Source organism: Myotis daubentonii, chromosome 11 (assembly GCF_963259705.1).
Source record: "Myotis daubentonii chromosome 11, mMyoDau2.1, whole genome shotgun sequence".
In the NCBI taxonomy this organism is placed as follows: Eukaryota; Metazoa; Chordata; class Mammalia; order Chiroptera; family Vespertilionidae; genus Myotis; species Myotis daubentonii.
In genome coordinates this window covers 57,155,233-57,181,329 of record NC_081850.1, presented here as the reverse complement: position 1 = coordinate 57,181,329, position 26,097 = coordinate 57,155,233, and the positions used below count along the sequence as shown (strand labels likewise).

At 39.2% G+C, this 26,097-nt stretch overlaps 1 protein-coding gene across 1 annotated transcript in view; it reads right to left on the bottom strand.

The window, feature by feature from the left end:
* The window catches only part of TMEFF1 (transmembrane protein with EGF like and two follistatin like domains 1), a 74,121-nt gene that overhangs the window by 34,040 nt on the left and 13,984 nt on the right, over positions 1-26,097 (bottom strand). The window contains exons 2-5 of the mRNA XM_059657479.1: positions 18,739-18,848; positions 9,363-9,492; positions 5,716-5,742; positions 3,418-3,514 (exon numbers count right to left, since the gene is read on the bottom strand). Coding sequence (XP_059513462.1) covers positions 3,418-3,514; positions 5,716-5,742; positions 9,363-9,492; positions 18,739-18,848 — 364 coding nt within the window. The remainder of the gene's footprint in view (positions 1-3,417; positions 3,515-5,715; positions 5,743-9,362; positions 9,493-18,738; positions 18,849-26,097) is intronic.

Genomic DNA, 26,097 nt, shown 5'->3' with positions numbered 1-26,097 from the left:
CTGACAGGAAAGACATTTCAAAATGAGAAAGAATAAAATATTTGAAATGAATACCCATATCTGAAAGTATGACATGAAATATCATACCTATTATAGTTATAGAGCAATATTTTTCAAACTGAAGGTCATAGTCACTAGTGGATTATGAAGTCAATTTAGTGAATCACTACCAGCAATTGTTAAGAAAATAGGATAGAAATATTAAAGTGCACTGCATGTAATATTTCATAGAATTTTGTTTTACTTAATATGCATTATTACCATGTGTATGTGTATACCAGTGCTGGGTCACAGTGTAAATGGAGCTGTGGTCAAAACGTCTAAAATTCACTGATAAGCAAATCGATAAACTGGCATATGGTGGTCTAGATAAAAACTAAACAAAAATTTTAAAGCACCTAGTACTCAGAGTGACGAGGAGATGATAAGGACATACTGTATTCATAGCTGGGACCAGGCTGAAGAAGAGGGCATTATTTTTAAAAAGTCATCAAGCAGCCCAGCTAGTGTAGCTCAGCAGTTGGCATTGACCTAGGAACCCAGAGGTCACCACATGCCAGGGTTGCGGGCTCAATCCCCAGTAGGGGGTGTATAAGAGGCAGCCAATCAATGATTCTCTCTCATCAATGTTTCTCTTTCCTTCTCCCTTCCTCCCTCTCTCTCTAAAAAAATCAATAAAAACATATTTTTAAGTATAACATTTAAAAAGTCATTAAGCATCAGTCTATGAAGTAGGAAAAAGATAATAGCTTTCATTCTAGGAATAAAACAGACAAATACAGGGAGGTAGATGTAAGAAACACACTGTTCTAGAACTTAGGAGAATCCGCCCTACAAAACCCTCTGACTTCAGTCCTCAATTTTCTCATCTGTAAAGTGAGAGGATTAAATTAGAAAATAAATTTCAAGATCCTATTCAACCTTAACATTCTCTGATTCTGGTAGAATTTATAATAATTAAGTCATGAAAGGAATATGTGGTTTATAACTCAGACCTTGTGTTTAATAAATAAAATGTTATCTTTTAATAAAAAATTATATAACACCTTCTTAATAAATAATAGGTTTTTTACATAAAAGTCAAGGCACGCTGGCTAATGCCATATTTCAGCATCTCAGTTTTCTATACCCAAAAGGTCTAGATAGTTGGGTCAAAATTACCTTCAGACAAATGTTACTATTCATGAAAAGCATATAGAAGGGACCTTGAAGTAGTTATAAAAACTGTATATATCTTTCTTGGTACCATGACCCATTTAAAAGTAGAATTTTTTAAAATCACAGTCATCACTGAGATACATATAAATGGTTAAACTCGACCACAATCAATAATAAATGTTTTATAGACTAAAAGATTAGATGCTCCTAACATTTATTTTTGTCTCCTTCCATGGTAGGAACAGCCACTGTCGCTTAATCACTTACTGTGTAGGTAAAGGAACCAATTTGTTCCTTCATGTTTTCCCCGGTGATTACATCACCTCTCGGCCTGGACAAAGCTGCCCGTCCCAGTGTGTGTTGGTTCCCGAGTCTGCATGCTCATTGCTGGGAAGCCCTCCCCTAGTCTGTGCCCACTTCCTTACGCTGAGAGTCTGTATCTGCAGGAACAGTGGTTGCAAGTTCTCAAATAAATAGAACACACAAAATTGATTCAGTACATACAACAGGGTTGCCTTGATTGGGCACAGACTACCCATTATATCACGGGGAGGTGTTCATAGAAAGATGAGTATGTCACCGTGCGGCTGTCACATTTGGGGCCACCGCTGAGACTAGATGGAATCTGTTCCACTTCTAAGCCCAAGATCTCTTTCAATTTAGGGGTGAAAAATGAGAGCAGAAAAAATGTACGAAATAGGACTGAAGAGAGATACTGTCAAAGGAATAAAAACAGATCAATAGACCAAGCCAATCAATCACGGACAACTATTTTGACTCTGGACACTATTATAAAACAGTCCTGAGGAAAAACACCGAAAAGAACTAAATCTGTACACACACACACACACACACACACTCACACACACACTCACACACACTCTCACACACACTCTCACACACACACACACACACAATGGTGTTTCATCATGCCATATTATTAATACAAAATGAGAAGAAGAGAGTGTAACATCTATTATCTGTTCTTTCTGCAAGTCCATATTACTCATTTCTCTCTTGTCTTTGGACTGATACCTACTTTGGAAAACATGTTCTTCCAAATCAAACCACTCAGATTGAAATGGATAGACACGTCAATCCAAGTGAGCAGCGTGCAGAAACAGCAAATTCGGGCTTTGGTGAATTCACTTTTTACTGCACTTACTGGTCTTTTGCCAATCCTCACCTATTTTGAAATACATTCCAAGTACATTATCAGACATTAGTTTTACCAAGTCCCATCCAAATAGCTGATTTTGACATTATATAATGCCGAAAATGGTGTTATCCTGACTTGTAAAACTCACTTTGGGCATTAGTGCTAATTAATGCATATTACTACTACTCAGTGAAAGGCTAGAATATGCATTTAAGGCTGAATAAGGCACAGGACTGAAAAATACACAGCAAAAAAATACACATGAGTAAGAGAAAATGAGTAAATCTCTATAAGTATTTTAAAATATGCACTAAGGGTAAATTGAAGCAGGGAAGATCCATTTGTGCTCTAAGGTCCTGGAGTCAGCAGTAAGGCTTTTAGAATCAACCATAAAAAAGGCAAGCACCACAGGGAAATAAAAGAAGGTTGAGGCTGGGAATAAACAGCAACCTGATGAAAGGAAGAAACAGACATGACTGTGTTGATGATTAATTGTTACTACTCCACCAAACAACACCGCTTCTTACAGGGAACGAATGGAAAATTGGACAATGCTACCCAGGCTGAACATGAGTGAAAAAATAAAACAATATAATGTCAGTCTGTGCAACTGGGATTTCTACACATAAATTTTACTTATATAAAATATTTACTTACTATCATCTAAAATTTTGAAGCGGTTTTGGAATTTTTAATACATGAAAATATCCGTAAAAATTTTTGTGTAAAAATTCAAGGTAAGAAGAAACTAGTATTGACACTAGTTGAAAGTATAATAGGATAATTTAGAATAAGGGCACTTCTGCTTTAGCCTTTGGTACAAAATTATCAATGAAAAAAAAAAGACAGAGGTAAAACCAAAAAATATTACAAATGCATTTCCATTCTAAAATATAACATTTAAACTGACTTGAATAACTATAGCATTATATCAACTTAAGAGAGAAGTCAATAGACTAGCATTAAACAGAAAAATAAAATAAAAGGCACACATAAAATATAAAGAAGCAGGTTAAATGATACCTTCCTGTAACATAATTTAAAAACAAAAAAAAAAAACCCCTCCACATAAGTTTATCCCTTTTCCTCAGTCAACTCACCCAACGTTTTCTGCATCTTCATCACACTCAGCTTTATATTTGCAAGGTCCACACTTGGAGTGTTTTCTGTGAACTTCTGCCCCTGACCCTTCCTCTTCTGTTTAAAAAGAAAAATTAAATTTTCAACCAAGATTTAGGATCCTTCCCAGATATGCTTCAGATTTCAGAAGCAAATATTCTATTTCTGGGGGAAAGGTACCCAAGCTCTTAAAAACAATTACTTCTAAAATCTATCAACGATAAAGTCCAAGAAGGTTGCCAATACTGAGTACAACATATTCTGTGAGAAAAACAAGTATTGGTGCTGGCAAAATAATCCGCTAAATGATGCACAAAGGAGCAATACAGTAGGTTTTAATAATTAGTTCCCTTTACAAGAATTACCATATAACATTATTTAAGAGGGGGGGTGGAAACATGTGCAATAATTTTAGTCCAGTGATTACTCTATTGAAATTGCCTTTCTAACTACATAACAACTAATTCCAGAGTTTTTTAAAAAAATCCTCAAATTCCAAGAGGAAAGGGCATCTCTTTACAAAGGATGTGCCCCTTTTTCTGCGTTGCCACTTAGCACAGCCAAAAACACCCAGAATGCAGAAGTGTGTGGGAATCCCATGATTCATCTCAAAAAAACAATAACTACCACCAGACCCCAATTCAGCTCACATCCCACATTTTAGGGAGCCCTGTATTTGTGGGTCTCAATTTGAGTGGACCCTATCCTAATGATCTCAAACTGGACAGAGAGATTCATTTTGAGGCCAATTTACTCTTTACTCGAGGAATTTCCCATTCTGGTTTGGGGAAAAACACCTTATTCAAGGCATATCAATCAGTAAAAAGGTATTAAAAGGAAAGTACCCAAACCTAAGGTGCCCTTTTGATAAAACTTCCAATTTTTAGTGTCTGCCTATATTTTAAGCCCGGATTCTCATGAACACTCCCAAACAGATTCCAAGGACCATAATCCTACGTATATCTAAGGCCCAGAAACATCATGAGATCTAGAAATCACACAGTCACCTGGAGCTCGCATATGTTCGTGTATTAATCTGAGCAAACCTCTCAGCCTTTCTAACTCAATTCAGTTTACATCCACAGGGCAAGACATCCAATATCTGTGATCAACTTCCATTTCTTTAATATAACAATGAGGACAGTTTCCTAATTAATGTCTGACCATATGGCCTAGACCACATGATCTCTTAAAATCCTTTCCAGCTCTAAGATCTGGAACTTATGACCTGACCTTTCACATATGATCATGAAGTTTCTGCTTAAATATGTCCATTTAAATCAAATTCTATTGTTCAACAGCTGTAATCATCTTTTTTTTTTTTAAGCTGAAACTGTCATACCTGAACTTCTTCCTCAGGACAGTTCTTCTATTCTCTAGGTGACTTAAAATCCCTACCAAACGTAAAATTTTAGGATTCTATGAAATGCGTAAATCTGGAGTAAGGTGTTAAATCGTGCTGAAAGGATCACACTATATTTGTTTCATCTGTATAAGTGTGACCCTTATCAGTGAGTTTTCTGTTAGTGTATCCCCATAGTACCTCAAACATTATTTTGTAGACAGTGGATACTCATTAAGAATCACAGCTTCATTAAACTCTGAGATAGATTAGTCACTCTTAATTCTGATCACCTAGAGTAAACTTCGTTATAGGCTGTTCCCAAATATTAGTTTTCTATAGCAGAAATAATTCATATATTTGCACAATAAAATTAAAACCAAACAGGAACATTTTAATGGTTTAAATTAAACTTTAGATTCACCAGAGTTTGTTTCTGCAAGTCTTCTCTTTGCTGTGCACAACTCACACTAGAGTTTTTGAAAACCTATACCCTGAAAATTCCTTGGGAGTAAAAATGTGTAAGCATGGGGTGGGAGAGAGTTACAAATACCCTGGTCCAAGCTAAAATCACTTGTGGGGGTGATCCCAGGAGAGGCACTCTGGAACAACCTCAGCTCAACAGGAGCTACAGTTCCCCTTCCTCTAACAACAAATCTTTAGTGAAAAAATAACTGCCTGAAACAAAGATGCCAGGCTAAGGGGGAGAGGGGGACTAGGGGAGGCGGGGGGTTATGGCTAAGGGTGGGAGTTTTTCCTGGATAATGAAAATGTTCTAAAATTGACTGTGTGATGTACAACTCTGTGAACATACCAAAAGCCACTGAATTGTACACTTTAAATGGGCAGACTGCATGGTATGTGAATTTTAGCTCAATAAAGCTATTTTACAAAGTGAAAGAAAACAAATGCCCTTCACAAGGTACCTGAAACTTACCTCCTTCTCCAGATCCAGAGCCATTATCTGAGAGAAAAAAAGAAAAGAGTATAGATGAACACTTTTCCTGGAAATTTCATCAAACAGAAATTTTCTTACCAAAAATCAAACTGGGATATCCATTCTCAGGTAGCCCTTTTCTCATTTTCTTTTTACTATCTACCAGTTCATTCTTACATACCTATTTTGTACCTTTTTCAAAATATAAATTCTTTGGACACATAACCATCTATACCTCAGACGTCTTTGTAGCCCATTCAGGAAATATCCAGGGGCCTTGCACAGAGTAGAGACCAATAAATATTGTAAAGCAAATGGCTAAATAGAAAATATTTTAATGAACTCACTTAAAAGGTAGAAGAAAACTTTGATTTTGCTAAAGCGTGAGAGAAATACGGAAGAAGCTGTTTTTATGAGAAAGGGAGAGAAAGAGCTTTGGGTCTTGCTCCAAATATCTTCTTAATGAAATCTGTGGCTAAAACCCCAAAGCCAAAAGGTTAAGAAATGCCCCAAGGTTCAGAAGGAAAAAAAACCTCAGGGTTACGGTTTTCATATTCTTGATGAAAATCCACTTCCTCTAGGAAACCTAACCAGAAGGAATCTCACCAAGATGTAGGTGGGAGACTTGTTACTAGTGAAACGAAAAAGCCTCCCTCAATGTTACCAGCAAGAAGCCAGGCTAAAACGTAATGAATGTAAAATACTGATTTTATAATCCTAAGAGAACCAACATATGGCACAGAGCACGCTGGATAGAGAGTCATGCTGCAGGATCATCGGCACCTGGCAGTAAAATAGCAGGAACGGCCTGTAAAGAGCCTCCCACTTTATCAGCACTCTGCAGGGGAGGGTATACTGGAGAACCCACCAGCTCTCCAAACAGTTCTCTAGAGTGGGAGACAACACCTATAACAACACTGCTGCCTTCCCTTCCAGCTCCTTCAGACAGTAATCGAATCCCCAGATGGGGCAGAAATTGGAAAAACATTTTCTATGTAGTGCCCACTGCAAAATCTTCATGGGGTTTTATGGAAAGTCTTCAATTGCGTTCAATTTTGATCAGCCATAAAAAAAAAAAATACATCTTCTCTAAGTAATAAGGAAAATAAGGAGTGAAAGCAGAAAAAAAAAAAAAGAGAAGAGGGGAACTCAATTTAAAATAGTTTTTATAACCAAAATTTTCTCAGGAAAACACTCCCTTTTTCTTCTATCCCACACTGATTGGGTACATATAGTATATGCTGGACAACATGGTAAATGTGAGGAATAAATTGATAAATAAGGCAGTCCCAGCGGATGAGATACTTAATCACTTCCAATCTTTTTACAACCCATGTCCAAGTTAAAAAATAAAATATCTAATACCTTCTTTTAGTGTTATTTAGAATTCCGCAATAAATTAAATATTGTTATAACTTCAGAGCCAGTTCAAACTGGTCTTATCCTGTGTCTAACCAGATACTGAGTTGGTTTTTCAAAAACAACAGAACAAATCTATGTCCTGCAGCCGTAGCACATGCAGAGGAGAGAATTCTGACCAATAAAACAGGAACCAAAGTTTCACATCCCCTGCCCCTACCCCAACCAAAGAGCTGAGACTGGGCCTGAACTCAATCATGGGAATCCTTTCAGAAGCAAAGGGTCTAAGGAAGATCCAGTGCTTAAAGGCCTCCAATTGAAACCTGCCCCTCCTACCCTAACCCATTAACTTCCACCCCAAACCCTCAATGGGGAGACAGATTTGAGCCTTGCCTCCTTGCCTGTGGACATGCCAATAAAGCTTTTTCTTTTCTCAAAAGCCAATGTCTTGTATTGGCTTCTGTGCACGGGCAGCAAGCCATTGCTTGGGAGCATCATGACTTCTCTGCTAATGAGGATGAATTCTGTATTTTCACTGTACACACGCCTTCCCCAGCCCACACAACTCCACCCATCCCTAGGATTATGATGTACCTTCCTAGGCAGGGCATACTGCCTTCCAGTTGAGAAATAACTGACCTGGCTAGAAACAGGTGTGTCCGATAAATGAAATACAGCGAGGCATATGCCCAAAGTGTGAACAAACTCTGCCGGGAGATGGCATGGAAGAAAGATTTCACAGAGGAGCAAAGGCTTAACCTCGATCTTAAATCATTAAGAGTTTTCAAGTAAACAAAAGAAAATGCTATTTTTAGCACAGGGACTATAGGACCAATCAAAGAGCAAATGACAAGAATAACACTGGCCCGTCCAGCAAACAACAACATTGATATAGTGCCTTAGAGCTGAGCTCATTCAGTCCTCATCTAACTACCCCAAGAGGCGATATGCACTTCACGGTTTGAGGCTCCGAGTTTGGTTAAGGGGCTTGTCCAAGTCAGACAGTGAATAAGAGCTGGAGCTACTTCAAAGGCAGGTTTTTTAACCCTTATGTGGTGCTCTTTCCAAGTTACCACTCTGCCTTCTACTGTTTAACATTCACTGCCTATCAAAGCATTTGGTGTCTTAAATACATACTCTTCACAACTAATGCACGATTAATTGGGGACTGTAGAGAACTCCATATTCCTTTATGGTCTCTAAGTTAGGTATTTGAAATACAACATATATAAGAATCATACCAAATGATAGTTAACTGGCCTAAGAACATAATAATTTCACCAAGCGCCTAATGACTTAGTGTCTGGAAAAGAATTTGGCCTTGCCCAAAGAGATGTCTGACCTTTGTCCTCAGTTTCTGGAAGGTCATCTATGTCATACCTTCTAGAAGTGTCTTTTTTAGGAAAGGTACTGACCACATCAGATCTTAGGGAAAGAAAGGAATGGATACATCATATAAGAGTAGTCACTATCTTTACTGCTAACCTTCATACAATAATTCTAATCACAATACCTTACCTTCATCACTGCCCCCAAATACAAATGCAAGTAGGAAACTTACATTAATGCTTCCCAAAATAAACCACCACCCATTCAGGAAGGAAGCAAGAAGGAAGTAAATATAAACAAGTGGGAGGAGATGGGTGACGAGGGTTGACAGACAGAAAAAAGAAGACAGGAAAAGAAGAGCTTGGAAATAGACACATCCTGGGAGGCCACTAATGGCTTTCTATGAATATTCCCCACCCCTTCCTCCCACCAAAAAATAAAAATCAACAAAATGGGGCTCATATCATGTCCCACCCCAGATCTTATTCTAATAGTCAAACCACAGGCGAAAGAAATGCCAAGTCCCCACAAAAAAAAGGCATTAAGCATCAAAAGTATACTGAGAAGCCCAGCCGGGTGTCGCTCAGCGGTTGAGCCTCGACCCAGGAACCAAGAGGTCACCGGTTTGATTCTTGGTTGTGGGCTCGATCCCCAGTGGGGGGCGTGCAGGAGGCAGCCAATCAATGATTCTCTCTCATCACTGATGTTTCTCTCTCTCTTTCCCTCTCCCTTCCTCTCTGACATCAATAAAAATATATATTAAAAAAAAAAGTATACTGTTGATTCATGACCACTGGGGGTTAAAAAAATGATATGGAGGAAAAGAGCTCCCTACTCCCTACACAATCCCCACCAATCCATACAGCAGTTCTGAGAATACACCTCTGACTGCAAACTTCCTTTTAGGAAATATGGCAGAACCATTTCTTGCATTTACTGAGAAAAATATCACAACATACCAGAGTAGCATGGTCCTCTTGCTACCACTGTTATCTCTTTCTGGTGTTTACAAGCAGCTCTTCTGAGAAAGCATTCATTTTGATATGTGTCCCCATTTGATGCACAGACAGGAATGTAATTTGTATGGCACTACAAAACAAACAAAAATAAGTATCAGAAATAGGCATGAATATTAATAGTTTATTTCGTATTCACGAGTGCAATACCATAGCAGTATGACACACTTCTAACTACAGAATAGTTTTTTCTTTTATTTGGTTTAAAAAAAGAGTTAGACTACTTTCTCCTACCTTTTGCATATTCATAATGAAAAGAACTATTAACTACCCATAAAAATAAGAATGAAAATCCCTTTCCTATCCACTTTATATGCTTGCTATAAAGATCCAGTGAGATAATTTAAGAGGAAATTGCTGGCAATGTTTATAATGAGTGCTAAAAATTAAATGTCTTTTTATTATGATCAAAATTCATTTATTCAATACCCCTGGTACAGTCCCAAGGTAAATGCTAGATGACACAAACAAATACATGATCTTTCTTCTCTATGTATATTTTAGTACATATATGTGATAAAGCATGTACTTTAGTAGACAATAAGTACAATATCTAATACCTACTACTGTAAGCTAGAGTATTCAAGAAAAGCCTTCTCAAAGAAAGTGAAATGTGAACTGGGCCCTGAAGGATGAGTAGAAATAAGACAGGTGAAGAAATGACACAAGACCTGTATGTTTTAAAAAATTTTTAAAAAATGGACAAAAGACAAATTTACAGAACAATTACAAATGGCCAATTAACATACAAAAAAATGCTGACCTTCGCTAGTAATCAATAAAGTGAGATATTACTTTTAGCTTACAGAACTGGCTATTAAAGAAACAAAAACTTCATCTTGGTGGGCGAGAACATAATTTAACAACACATTTCAAGAGTCTTGAAAAAGGAATGCAGTTTTTGATCCAGAATTACATATTTAGGGATCTATCTGAAGGAACCTATTACAAATTTATTTTTTCAATTATAGTTAATATGATTTTGTATCAGTTTCAGGTGTACAGCATAGTGGTTAGGTAATCACATACTTTACAAAGTGCTTCCCCCAAGCGCAGCTGGCGTGGCAGGTGGTTGCACATTGACCAGGAGTTGGAACAGGAGTTAAGGGTTCAAATCGTCCAAGTCAGCACACATGCCCAGGTTGCAGGCTCAATCCACAGTGTGGGGTGTACAGGAGGCAACTGATGGATTATTCTCTCTAACAATTGAAGTTTCTATCTTTCTCTCCCTCTCCCTTCATCTCTGAAATCAATGTATATATAGTTTTTAAAGTGTTTCCCCCAATATTACCAGTACTTACCTGGCACCATACATAGTTATTACAATAGTGACTATATTCCCTATGCTGTACCTTACATTCCTGACTATTTTGTAACTACCTATTTGTACTTCTTAATCCCTTCACCTTTTTCACCCAGTCCCCCAAGCCTCCTCCCTCTGACAATCATCCATTTCTTCTAGGTATATATGAGTCTGTTCAAATTTCAAACAAAAATGTATTAGTATAAAAAAATGTAAAAACAATATAAAGCATGTTATATCTGTTTAAGTAATTAATATTACAGTCACTGAGAATTACCTTTTAAAAGAATACTGTGTGGCAGATAAAGGTAACATATTGTTAGATATAAAGCAGGCAACAATGCCACATATATAAACTTCTGAGAATTCTGTGCCATTTTAAAATGTATTATTTAGTTCACAAAACTGAATGCAACTTTTAAAATGATATAAGTAAAAATACAGCAAGAAAATTATGTGTGTGTGTGTGTGTATATATATATATATATATATTCTCAATTACTTAGAAAAATAAACATTCATAAAGTATATCCTGGAACAAAACATCAGTAAGTTTTTCAGATTACTTGTCATGGTTTTTTATTTCCATTATTTTGTGTTTTCCTCAATTTTTCTCCAATGCACAAGATTTATTTTTATCATTTGTTTACTCTTAAATATGACATGCTACCACAAGTCAAGCACTGGTAAAAACAATCTCTAATAAAATATTTTATGAGCAAGTTTGCATGCTATCCATTATCAGCAGACTCCTACAATAACTTCAATTAAAATTAAAGTTTTACTTTATTGCTCCAATATTCATGAATCACATCCCTCTATTCTCTTCCCCTAAATTGTACATAATAACTTGTATGATGTCTGCAGGAGTCAATATTTTTTTTGTAATTAAACAATGCATAATTGTAAAGGAGATCATAAGCTCCAAGATGTCAAGTGCTAATTCTATGAATTTTTCAACCAACTCTTTGCTCAACAAATGCTTAATGACTTTTTAAGGGTGTGCTCTCAAAGGTGTTAATAGCGCTCCCTACGCATAGATGTCCCTATGAAAGAATTTTGGTTGTTAGAATGATACTGTCATTTAGCAGAAAGATTTTTTGGTTGTTACAATGATAAAGAACATTACTGTCATTTAGCAGATGGATTCCATGGATGCTAGCTAGATGTATGTCCTGCAAAGGAAAAAACAGTACCACACAACAAAGACACACACACTATACAATTTCTGAATGCATCTCTAGCCATTCATATGGGAACTATGGCAAGACTTACTATAGATAAGTAAGGCTGCTCTGCTCTAACTTATCCTAATATTAGTTCTTATTCTAGCATCCACCATACCTCTACATTTTTGTCTTTAGATATTTCTGCTATAAAATAACACTAATCTTTAGTAAATGAAAACATTCATCACAAGTAGATAGATATAAGCATGTGACTACTGTATTTTCTTCTACTGTAATCATGCCCAAGCATTTACATGTTGAATAATTTATAGTAGAATAATTTATTTTACTATAATTTTTTTATTTCTCCTTTACATTGCAATTATATATTATATTGATTTCTTTAATTATGTGTTTATGTAGGTTGCATTATCTATGAATTTCATTAAAGAATAGTAAAGAAACAGAATACAAATTATTGGTTATAAAAAACGGTCATTAAGTCTGATAGGGCTGAAAATCTCTAAGGTAATAGCTAACACTTATTCAAGAGTTTACATCTAGTCAACACCAGTGACAAGTTATGTCCTATCTAACTTAAATATCGTAACAATCCTGTGAAGCACATGACAGTGCTTAGAGCAGGGGTGGGCAAACTTTTTGACTCGAGGGCCACAATGGGTTCTTAAACTGGACCAGAGGGCCAGGACAAAAGCATGGATGGAGTGTTTGTGTGAACTAATATAAATTCAAAGTAAACATCATTACATAAAAGGGTACGGTCTTTTTTTGTTTTCAGTTTTATTCATTTCAGTTTGCCCACGGCTGCCTTAGGCAGTTTGCTCCTATAAGGCAAGGAACTTTAAACATCTTTATATCCTCAGCATCTAGCCTAGCACATAGTACAAAGCAAGCACTGGATAAGTGTCTACTGCTCTCAACTTCTAACTTTTATTTCCCTTTCCTTCTTTGCCACCAGTAAGAATGCAAGGGATTCAGGCAGATCATGAGAGGATTTTCTAGCTGTTCAAGTTTGTTTAAAAGGTCAAAAACACTGTCTTTAAGAGTTGCAGGGCAAGACTTTCAAAGAATGAACATCACAATCATAAAGACAAAAACAGACAAATATGATGTGAAAATTTAATACTATCAAAAATGAAAATGACAACAGGATAACTTCTTTAAAATACAGAGTTCTAATCTAAACGGAAAAGGAACCATCTCTAAGGTAAACCTACTAAGTGATTTAGTGCTTAAAAGAGAAATTAGGCAGTGCTCTCGGTGGTCCCGTAACCATCTCTTGCTTCAACACTGTTTGGACAGAACAGACTCAGGGACGCCCCTTCTTCCAGCCTCTGGCTACTCTCCTGCGTCTTATCCAGTCACCACCTTCAGAACCACCTCCAGGACCTGCCAACACACCGTTTTGTGGTTTGTTTTTTTAATAACTTCATTCCTTATTGCTGAACAGCCATGTGCTCCCAAATTCGTCAGAATTATTCCACCAAGGCAGAGGCTGCGGTCAACAGCCTGGCCAACCCGCATCTGCGGGCCTCACACACCTACCTCTCTCTGGGCTTCTATTTCGACTACGAGATGTGGCTCTGGAGGGCGTGGGCTGCTTCTTCCATGAGTTGGCAGAGGAGAAGTGCAAGGGCGCTGAGCGTCTCTTAAAAGTTCAAAAGCATGAGGGTGCTGGGTGGCGGGGGGGCGGGGGGGGGGGATGAGGACACATTTGTAATACCTTAACTAATAATAAAAAATAAAAATAAAAAAAAGTTGCAAAACCAGCGCGGTGGCCGCATTCTCTTCCAGGACCTGCTGAAGCCTCCCCAGATGAGTGGGCAAAACTCAGGGCCATGGAGGCCGCCCTGGCCTTGGAGAGGAACCTGAAACAGGCTCTTTTGGAGCTGCTGGCCCTGGGTTCTACCCGCACACCTCATCTCTGTGACTTCCCGGAGAACCACTTCCGGGGTGAAGAGGTGAAACTCATCAAGAAGGTGGGCGACCACCTGGTTCACATTTGCAGGCCGCCGGCCCCCAGGCTGGGCTGGGCGAGTATCTCCTGGAAAGGCTCACCCTCAAGCACGAAGAGGTGGCTTTGGAGCCCAGAGGTCTTTGAGGGGCCCCTCGGCATTCCCTGGTGTCTGCTTTTACCTGAGCCTCTCCCCAAACTACTAGCCTTTCTTTACCACCATGAAGCCCTCTCCCATGCTTTTTGCAGAAAAAAAAAGAAAAAGAAAAAGAAAGAGGACAGATTTGTATAAGACAGACTATTTCTAGAAGGAAATACAAGAAGTAATAGATGTTGCCTCTGAGAAAAGCAATTGGTAGTCTGGAATGGAAGGCAGACATTTTTCGTTATAGCAGCTACTAGAGCAGCGGTTCTCAACCTGTGGGTCGCGACCCCTTTGGGGGTCAAACAACCCTTTCACAGGGGTCGCCTAAGACCATCGGAAAACACATATATGATTACACATATTGTTTACAGTAGCAAAATTACAGTTATGAAGTAGCAATGAAAATAATTTTATGGTTGGGGGTCACCACAACATGAGGAACTGTATTAAAGGGTCGCGGCATTAGGAAGGTTGAGAACCACTGTACTAGAGACCCAGTGCACAAATTCGTGCACAGGTGAGGTACCTCGGCCTGGCTGGTGATCGGGGCGAACAGGGCCATCTCACCCGGTCCCAATCGGAGCCGATGGGGGCTGGCCGGCTGGGGAGGGATCAAGGGAGGTTGGCCAACTGGCCCAGAAGGGACTGCGGAAGGGCTCCATGGCATGTCTGGCCCTCTTGCCCAATTCTGATCAGCCGGACCCCAGCAGCAAGCTAACCTACTGGTCAGAGCATCTGCCCCCTGGTGGTCAGTGCACATCATAGCGACTGGCTGACTGATTGGTCAGACACTTAGCATATTGCACTTTTATTACATGGGATAGGATATTCTTAAACATTGTTCAAGTTGTTTACTATGAGCATATAGTATTACTCTTTTAAAAATATCAAAACAGTACCTACATGTAGATTCTCATGAGATTTTACAAACTTTTATATATATTATATATATAATATATATTAATATATATATTAAATAATATATATTAAATAATAATAAAATATTAAATAATAATATATTAAATAATAATAAAATGCTCAGCACAGTAGATAATATGTAAGTGCTCAAATAATGTATTGTATATCATGTACACACATACATATACATATATATGTATGAAACAGTTGTATATAACACATATATACACACACACATATATATAAATATATATCTACAAGCCATTATAAGGGAAAAAGAAAATACTCCCCACAATAGGCAAAGAATATGAAATATTAATTCATAAAAAAGTAGCCAGTAAATATTAGACATTTTTAATAGCTCTGGTTATCAAATAAAAGTTAAAATGTTTTTGCCTTTCAGATTTATAAAATGTAAAAGGACTTCAAAATCTACTCCCCACAAGCCCAGGAGAAATAAGCGGTTTAATATATTGCCGTTGGTGAAAATGTTAATCTGCACATAAGCAACCCACTCACCCAACAATTCCACATCAAGGAATTTATCTAAGGAAATTACAAGACAATGGAAAGAGAGAAACAGTCCCAGTCTTCTTGATACAGGGTAGCTAAAACACTAATAAATAAACAAAACTACAATCTTTCTGGGTTGCAGAACCAGAGGTCAGAGTTCAGGGCAACTGAAAAGTGAGAGAGAAAATACCTGAAAGGAGAATCAGAGGGAAGTCCAGCTTCTGTATACAAACTCAGACCAAATTTCTGGCTGACTTCGAACCACTCATGGGGCATATTCCAAGCTGCCAAGCTAAGGCTAAAAAAAAATGAACTGATTTTTGTGTTGCTGCCACAATAGGGAAAACAAGATTTTGCCATGTGAGTTCAGCCAATTCAACTGTTTCATCAATGAAACAGTGGGTATGATTAGAATAAGATTATGATTGGGGGGGAAAAAATTCTAGCTCCTTCTTTGTCTCATCTGAAATCCTGAATCAGGGACTATCTTGTGAGCAACATACTAAAAACAGATTGTAATTCAATCATATCAAATGAACAAAAAGAAACAACTGAGTGTAACACATTTTGCTTCCTTTTTTAAAAATATTTTTTTATTGATTTGAGAGAGGAAGGGAGGGAGAGAGAAAAAGAGAGAGAGAGTGAGAAACATCAATGATGAGAGTGAATCCTTGATCAGCTGCCTTCTGCACACCCCACACCAAGTTCAAGCCAGCAACCCAGGCATGTGTCCTGACTGAGAATCGAACCGTGACCTTCTGGTTCATAGATCGATGCGCAAACACTGAGCAAATCTGGCCGGACTTGCTTCCTTTCTTTATACTTCTTTTTTTTTTTTTTTTTTTTTTTTGTTTTTTTTTTGTTTTTTTTAATTAAATCTTTATTGTTCAGATTATTACATTTGTTCCTTTTTTTTCCCCCCCATAACTCCCCTCCTCCCAGTTCCCGCCCCACCCTCCGCCCTCACTCCCCACCCACTGTCCTCATCCATAGGTGCACGATTTTTGTCCAGTCTCTTCCCACATCTCCCACACCCCTTTCCCCCCCAAGAATAGTCAGTCCATTCCCTTTCTATGTCCCTGATTCTATTATAATCAACAGTTCATTCTGTTCATCAGATTATTTATTCACTTGATTCTTAGATTCACTTGTTGATAGATGCATATTTGTTGTTCATAATTTGTATCTTTACCTTTTTCTTCCTCTTCCTCTTCTTAAAGGATACCTTTCAGCATTTCATATAATCCTGGTTTGGTGGTGATGAACTCCTTTAGCTTTTCCTTATCTGTGAAGCTCTTTATCTGACCTTCAATTCTGAATGATAGCTTTGCTGGATAAAGTAATCTTGGTTGTAGGTTCTTGGTATTCATCACTTTGAATATTTCTTGCCACTCCCTTCTGGCCTGCAAAGTTTCTGTTGAGAAATCAGCTGACAGTCGTATGGGTATTCCCTTGTAGGTAACTGAGTTTCTTTCTCTTGCTGTTTTTAAGATTCTCTCTTTATCTTTTGCTCTTGGCATTTTAATGATGATGTGTCTTGGTGTGGTCCTCTTTGGATTCCTTTTGTTTGGGGTTCTCCGCGCTTCTTGGACCTGTAAGTCCATTTCTTTCACCAGGTGGGGGAAGTTTTCTGTCATTATTTCTTCAAATAGGTTTTCAATATCTTGCTCTCTCTCATCTTCTGGCACCCCTATAATTCTGATGTTGGTACGCTTGAAGCTGTCCCAGAGGCTCCTTACATTATCCTCGCATTTTTGGATTCTTTTTTCATTTTGCTTTTCTGGTTGGATGTTTTTTGCTTCCTCGCATTTCAAATCATTGACTTGATTCTTGCGCTCCTCTGGTCTGCTGTCGGGCGTCTGTATAATATTCGTTATTTCAGTCCGTGTATGCTTAATTTCTAGTTGGTTCCCCAATATAAGATCGAGGGTCTTATTAGTTTTCGTGTAGAGCTCATTAAGTTTATCGGCAGCTTCTAAACAGTTCTTGAGAGACCTTAAAAGTGTGGTTCTGAACTCTATTTCTTCCATTGACAATTTTGTCCTGTTTCTTTGTCTCCGCATTTTGTTATGCTTCCTTGGTGCACCCCCTAGTGGTCTTTGTTCGCAGTCTTATAGATAAATCTTGATTGTTGTAGCTAATTCCAGGGAGGGTTTGACCTCCAGGCCAAGTGGCTATGAGAATCAGCTGTGTCAGTAGTGAGAGAACTTCTGTCCTCTAGGGAGGTGCTAATCTAGCCTTTGCCTGAGGCTATCCGGCAAATGCCTCTGTGCAGGGCTTGGGCGGGGCGGGTCGAACAGGATCAACAGGGTGGGCCGGAGAGAGCAGTTATGGCGGCTCTCAGTCCTGTCCCCAGGGGCTCTGCCTCTCTGAGTCCCAGCACCCGCTGCAAAGCTCGGAGAGAAAGCTGCACTCGCTCTGACCGAAGCCAGACAGACCCGCTTCTGCCGTTTGAGTCTGGGTCCCTAAAGACTCGCCCGGATCTGGTGCTCAGAGTCTGCGACTCCCTCCCAATTGAAAACGCCAACCGCGCCCTCCGCCACCAGCCCGCTCCGCGCACTCCGCACCTCAGAATTTGACTTCAGCACTGCGCCTCTTCTGAGTGTCCGTGTGCGTTTCTCTTTCCTCCTAGTTGTAGGACTTCCACTCAGCCAGCGTTCCTGTGGTTCTGGGTGATGTCCCTTCCGTTTTTTGGTTACACTTTTGAAGTAGTTGTTCAAAGCAGCAAACTCCAGCGTTAACCTATGCCGCCATCTTGGTTCTCCCCCTTTATACTTCTTTTTAAACAATAGAATTACAACTAAAACAGCACCTGAAAAGCAAAGATCTTAGTCTGAGGTTACCCATTCGAGTCCACCTCTAACCATGACCTACCCTCAGGCATCAAGTCAGTGATGTTCTTTGGCCTAAAAAGATGAGAACGCAGCAAATCAGAAGGGAAAGAAATGGACTAGAAAGAGAAGTAAAGGGGGGGAAATGTCCACATTTTAAATAAGAGACTCAACTACCACCTGTACTTTGTTTCCTGTCAGTGACAATTATACATTTGAATAGAACTTTAATATTTTTTCAAAGTATCTTCACACCTGCTAGCGTCAGTCTCTCCATTTATTAGTAGTTCAAGGAAAGAAGCATAGGAGGTAATAGCACTTCATCTGATAAGAAAGAATTAGTGGGCCATGAGCCCAACTTCCTTGTGGGGTCCAAGGTGTTTTAAGCTTTGTAATTTGAAGAATGAAGAATTATAAAACATGAGAAATGTAAAAAGATCTCAAAATAGGGTTGGGTTTTCTCACCTGAAATTGACATGCACATTTCAAGCCATCTCCATCTTCTTTACAGACACCCCCGTATTTACAAGATGATTCATCACAAACTCTTACATCAGACTCCCTCACATTTAATTCTGTAAAAGAGGAAAAATTGTTTCATATATAAGTGTTTGTCTTTTTGTATCAAAATATACATATATAAGTAAATGAAAAAAATCCTTAAAATTTGTAGAGCATTTCATTCACAAGAATAATAATAAGAAGACATACAAAAAGCAAGTTCTATAGGACACAAAATGTTCAGGATTCCCCAATGAGACTCTTGCATAATGAAATGCAAGTAATCCAAACCAAAATAAAACTCAAGATTTAAATTTCAGGATTTCACATAATTCCAAAGGTAAATCAACAATTTTTCTATTTTGGACTCCCAAGACCTTAGAGTAATCTTCTTAACATTGTTTTAATATTTTAAATTATTTTTCTAATGATTTCTACTTTTAAGGATAACAAATAACTACACAATGTATACAAGTATGGATTCATTACGTTGTAACCTGAAACTAATATATCAATTAAGCCTCAATAAAAAAAAAAAAGAAAAAGAAAAAAAAGACAAGTCACATCCAGTATAACGCCATTTACACAAAGCTCTAAACCATGAAAAATACAACACTGTTTAGTTTAGGGGTATTCTTTTATTAGATGATAAAATATTACATGACAAGACTTTAAGCATTTTCAATCATCATTTAAGAAGCCAAAAAAAAATGAAAGAGAAAAAGGAATAAAAGTAACTAAAAGGAATAATAATTATTGTGGTGCCTGGAATAAATTTAGGGTGATCCTTACTTACTCGTCTAGACAAATAAACCATTTTAATTACAAATATTATAAAGTGAACTTGAATTTCATACAATAGATATATATGGAGCATTTATGTGCACAAAATTAAAGAGATTCAAAATCTATCAGACTTAAAAATTTTTAATCACTGATTTAATTTTTTTCTACTACAGGAAACACAGCCAATACTAGCATTCTGTGGTCATTTTGCTCCTACTCCAAGACTGTCAGTCTTGCTCTAAAAGCATCAAATTAAGGTTTCTAGGAAACCTAATAAATTGCTTCAAGGTAGTGCTATGTAAAGCTGCCAATCATGCGGAATTGGGTAAAAACCACTACAAAGCAGTTTTCACATTTTGCATGTGGGGAATGAGAGCTACAACAAATGCTTTTATGCAAACAATAAACAAATGATTGTTTAAAAAGCACATCCCAGTGCAGTGGGAGCAGAGAGACCTAAGTTAGCTTCTGACTGACACTCATAGCTAAAACTCTGGGACGAGCACGGGGTCTCCTGCAGCTCTAGATCAAGGTGAGGTCTTGGCAAGCAGATCTCCGGGAGCAATTCTCCAGCGATCCCTCATCCCTAGAGGAGCTAGAAGTCCTACCTTAATAGGAAAAGGTAAAAGTAATGAAATTCTGATTACCTGATTATCAGTCATTTTACTTTATGCCTAGCCCAACAAATCCATGTTCTTTTCCTGTGCTAATGTATTAAATGTGATTATTTATTTGATCAGAAGCAATTAATTATCTACTATGTAACTAATCCTATGCTAAGAATTTGAGATTCAGAAAAATACGTAAGAGGGAGCTTATGGCCTTGCTAACATATGGAGCAATTAGTGATGAATTCAATGTAGCCTATAATTAACAGGAGAGCTGTGTAGTACAGACTATGACAGCTCTTGAAATTTCAAGAAGTAGGAAATTTTAAAAAATAGATTTGAAGCACAGGGTACAATGTCAGAGATAGTAAGACTTGCATTGATTTTGAAAAATTAGTAAGACCTTTATTCTGATTATAAAACTAATATAGGCCAAGCCGGCATGGCTCAGTGGTTGAGCATTGACCTATGAACCAGATCACGGTTCAATTCCAGGTCAGGACACATGCCCGGGTTGTGGGCTGGATCCCCAGTGTCGGGCGTGCAGGAGATAGCCGATCAGTGATTCTCTCTCTTCAATCATGTTTCTATCTCCCTCACCCTTTCCCTTCTTCTCTGAAATCAATAATTATATATTTTAAATTAATATAGGATCATTATACAGAATTTAGGAAAGATGTTTAAAAATAAAGAATGTTTGAATTGCCCTCAATATATGAGTCATATCAAAAGAGAGAAAAGCATGTTCTTATCTAGGAAAACAACCTTAGTGAAAGAGACATACGTCATTTAATAGTACACACAAATATTAACATCAGTGGTTCCCAAACTACTGATATTAGGAAAGCTAATAGTCTAGGAAAACTAGTGTCATAGTGTACCTTCATCTTTTAAAAAAGTAAGAATTTCATTTCCTCAATGGAAAGAATGTTCTCATTTTAGAGTTTTCTTCGCTTATATTTCTAAATTGTCAATATTTGAGATTGCTAGCTGTCAACAAAACTAAGGTTCGACAAGTAAAGAATATTAGTAGAAAGTTCCAGCCGTGTTTTATGAGAACACATCATCCTGAATGTCACAAGGTCATGAATGTACCTTTTAAATTGTTTTGTTATTTGTGGCAGTCACTGCTAATTGCCTACTTTGAATCTATTCTCCCCTTCTTACTTAATAAGGGAACCTCGATTTTGTCCCAGAAAAAAAGGTACTCAGTGAAATAATCTGTATTTCCCAAATTCCCTCACTCCATGCCACAGTTCATCAGTAAGCACTGCCCCTTCCTCCCTCATTCTTCCATTCCTCTTCCTGCCTGGAGAGCAAACCTGTGCCCAAGGTTATGGCAGCTATCTTACATGCAAGCAGATGAAAGCTACAAGCTATAGATAGACTGGAAAGACAGGAGCAAGAATGCAGAAGGAGTATTAGGGAATCACCACAACTAGCCTGATTTCATCCCTCCAGACTTACTGTTATCCCATATAATAAAGATGTAATATGCAAATGGTCGTTACACCGTGAAGCATAAAGACCAACTGTGTAATGACCAGATCACGGATCTGCAGGAGGTTGGGGCAGCGAGCTACAAGCGGATGGCGGAGAGGTACAGGAGGGGGCAGAGCAGCAAGCTATGAGGGGAGCAGGGGGGGAGGGGGGAGGGGGGCAGAGGGAGCTATAGGAGGGCGGCAGCGAGCTACTGGCACACAGATTCGTGCGCAGGGCTACTAGTCCTATATAATAAAAGGCTAATATGTAAATAGACTGAACACGGAACGACTGGCCACTATGACACACACTGACCACCAGGGGGCAGATGCTCAACTCAGGAGCTGGCTCCTGGTGGTCAGTGCGCTCCCACAGGGGGAGTGCCGCTCTGTCACAAGCCGGGCTCATGGCTGGTGAGCACAGAGGCGGTGGCGGGAGCGTCTCGCACCTCCATGGCAACGCTAAGGATGTCCGACTGCCCGCTTAGGCCCGCTCCCCATGGGGGAGCTCCTGGACTGCGAGAGGGCGCAGGCCAGGTTGAGGGACACCCCCTCCCTGAATGCACAAATTTCATGCACCGGGCCTCTAGTAAGAAATAAACACACACATAAATAAAGCCCTTATTCAAGCCACAGGTTATTGGCACATGTAATTAAACACAATCCTGATATAATGTTTGCATATAAATTTAATTAAGATAACTTCTGTGCAAAAGTCTTAAGTCGATGCTATGTCATGTAATAAAATTGATTTATCAAGACCATCATGACTTCCTGGTGCTCTGATTCCTCACAAATATGAGAATCACAGCCTTAGCTCAAACTCAGAACAGGAGGAATTCTATTTTGGGATCACCTTCTGAATGTTATTTCAAGTATTCTGTACAGTACCAGCCATCAAGAGGGGACTCTACACCTGTCAGTGGTGATGATGATTACACACCTGCCTTCCTGAGCCCAAGATGGAAATTCAGCAAAATAGCGGAACCATTACTGAAGCCCTCAAAGCTCAGCTCTCCAAATAGAAATATTTCACACAAAGAAGCACTCAGAAGAGTGGCTCTAAACAGAAATATTTTGCTTTGGTTGCAAATCTGCCCATCACACACAACTCTCTACATGTAAGACTTGTCTCAGTTTTCATTAACATTTCAAAGCTGGGAAACAATACACACTAGGGGAGGAACCCTCCTTACCTATGAACCGGAGGTGTCAAAATCCCTAACTTTTGGCAGCACTAACTGCAGTTCAAAATGGGACCCATTGGCCCCCTAGAATAATATTTCTGACTTTTCTACCACCCTGCCATTAAACCGAGTGCAGTTCTGAGGATCTTATGAGTTAACTAACACAGAGAGCCAGAAGTGATGAGACTATGCAAGCTGTTACCGCAGAATTCAGGGCTTCTCAACCTGGGCATGACTAACATTTTGGGTTAGATTATTCTTTGTTGTAGGGGACTCTCCTGTGCACTGGAGGGTGTTTAGCAACATCTACCCAGTAGATGCCAGCTATACCATTTCATAAAAGTGAAAATAAATTGTATCTCTGAAAACAAAATTGAAAAGACTTTTTAAAAAAGCAAGGTGCTTTTTAAAAATCGCTGTTGCATTAGGTAAAGACAAGATAACAAGATAATCTAGACTTCTGCATCCACAAGTCTATCAGTTCCTTTTTCTTAAAAGATTAAAACTGGAAATTAAAATCAATGTATTATGAATGGGGTTTATTCAAGAAAGGGGAAATTTCAACTATTCTCAAAAAAAAATTTGCCAATGGTGTGGTTTGGTGGTTGAGCATCAACCAGGGAACCGGGCGGTCGCAGGTTCGATCCCTGCTGGGGGTGTTCAGGGATGTTTCCATCTCTCTCTCTCTCTCTCTCTCTCTTTCTCTCTCTCTCTCTCTTCCCATCTCCCTCAAACCAGTATATATATATGTATATATATACACATATATATTGCAACTTCATTCAAAATGTTGTTTATTAAGTTTATATCTTTTACGTTAAAATAAAATGCCACATACATTTATAAATCACTTTTTGTGACTCCCCAATTTAAATAACTCCCTTGATTAACCAAGTAACTACCAGAAGCTTACGGCAGCAAGACAAGGGGTTCTCCTACTATACAGAGTGAGGCAAAAGTAGGTTTACAGATGTCAGTATATGAAACACAATTTATTCTTATATGATTATTTATTAGTCATCGTATTATGTCCCATACAAACATGTGTAAACCTATTTTTGCTCACGCTGTCTATAAAAATGTCCTGCCCTCAGCCATCCCATTATGTTATCTCATCCTGTCTCTTCTCCCGCAGTAGTCTCATCCACTGCCACCACTCTGAGTCTTCAAATCTGGTTTTCTCCAACCCTATTGAAGCCATCTCATCTGCTTTAGCCAGTGCTATTTCCAGTCTCCAGAGCACTACTGGGCAAAGCCCTATAAATTAATGCTCTCAGAGTACTTATCAACATGTGGAAATCTTAAGTGCACTTGTAAGTGATTCCTTATTGACTCCCCCCAGGACACGTTCAAACTTTTTACCTTGTTCAATAGAATAACCCAATTTCAATGGATTTATACACATTGTTGAGGTGTTAATAGTACTTGGAAAACCTTCCATTTTTTTTAGAAAAGCACAGCAATCCAATCTGACAGCACCCCTGTGGGACGGTTTCACTCCCAAAACAAGTCCAGCTTGTTCCCGATGCTGCAGCCAATTGTCTAGGAGACAGTTCCACAATCTCTACACTGAAAACACATTTAAAACATTTAAACATTTAAAATACCCCACACCAGGAAATGGTGTGGTGCAGCCATGGAATATTATACAGACAATATTTATCTGACAATATGAAAATATGCAGATGAATATCAAGTGACAAAGCAGAAGGCAAAACTTAACAAAAGCGCTATGATTGCGCATGAAAAACACATGTAGGAAAATCCAGCCAAGAAAAAACAAAAATGGTAACAGGGACTGTATATACAACCAGTTAAATGATGATTTTTTTCCTCTAGTCCAGGGGTGGGCAAACTTTTTGACTCGAGGGCCACAATGGGTTCTTAAACTGGACCGGAGGCCCGGAACAAAAGCATGGATGGAGTGTTTGTGTGAACTAATATAAATTCAAAGTAAACATCATTACATAAAAGGGTACGGTCTTTTATTTCAATAGTTTTATTCATTTCAAACGGGCCGGATCCAGCCCGCGGGCCGTAGTTTGCCCACGGCTGCTCTAGTCTATATGGTTATATGGGGGTACAGGGGGTGATTTCTAACACAACCCCAGAGACAATCTACACTAATAAAAGACAAAGATGCTAATTGACCATACCTTCGCTACACCCCAGCCACACCCACCAGCCAATCAGAACGGCTGTATGCAAATTAACCCAACGAAGATGGCGGCCGGCAGCCACAAAGCTGGAGCAAGCAGGAGGCTTGGTTGCCTGGGCGATGGAGGAAGCCAAGCTTCTCGCCTGCCCTGAGCCAGCTGTGGCCTCCGCTCATGGCAACAAAGTTTCAATTATAGAAGACAAATAAATCCCAGATACCTGCTTCCAGCCAGCCTCCACTGGAAGCTTGGGTGGCTGGGGACCGTGGCCAACTGCAAACAGCCATCAGCCCCTCACCCAGGCTGGCCACACCCTCATGGGGTGAGGGTCCCCGCTGGGGGGTTTAGCCAGCCTGCAAACGGCCCTCAGCCCCTCACCCAGACTGGCCAGGCACCCCAGTGGGGACCCCCACACTGAAGGGGCTGCGGCCAGCCTGAAAACGGCCCTCAGCCCCTCACCCAGGCTGGCCAGGCACTCCAGTGGGACCCCCATCCTGATCCGGGACACCCTTCAAGGGCAAACCAGCCAGCCCCCACCCATGCACCAGGCCTCTATCCTATATAATAAAAGGATAATATGCAAATTGACCCTAACAGCAGAACGACCGGGCTGCCAGAGGGATGTCTGACTGCCAGCTTAGGCCCAATCCCCCCAGAAAGCGGGCCTAAGCGAGCAGGTGGTCATCCCCCGAGTGGTCCCAGACTGCGAGAGGGCACAGGCAGGGCTGAGGGACCCCCCCCTCCCGAGTGCACAAATTTTTGTGCACTGGGCCTCTAGTTTGCTATATAATTGACAAAGCATTAGTTTGGAGATCAGTAGGGCCAGATTCACATGCTAGCTCTTCACCTTTTAGGATAATAACACCTTCCTTAGATATTGTAATGGTTAGATCTGTACTAAAAAGCCTAGAGCAAATGGGTATTAAATAAAACTTCACTTCTTTTATTTCCTCAGACCAATGCGAGGGACACCTTTAATGACACAAATGACCAAAATAAACAAAACAAAACAAAAAAACACTTCAGGGTGAAATTGAATAAGAGATTTGAGAAATGTTGACTCCAGTCCCAGGAAATGGGATGAATTAGAAATGAAATTATCTTC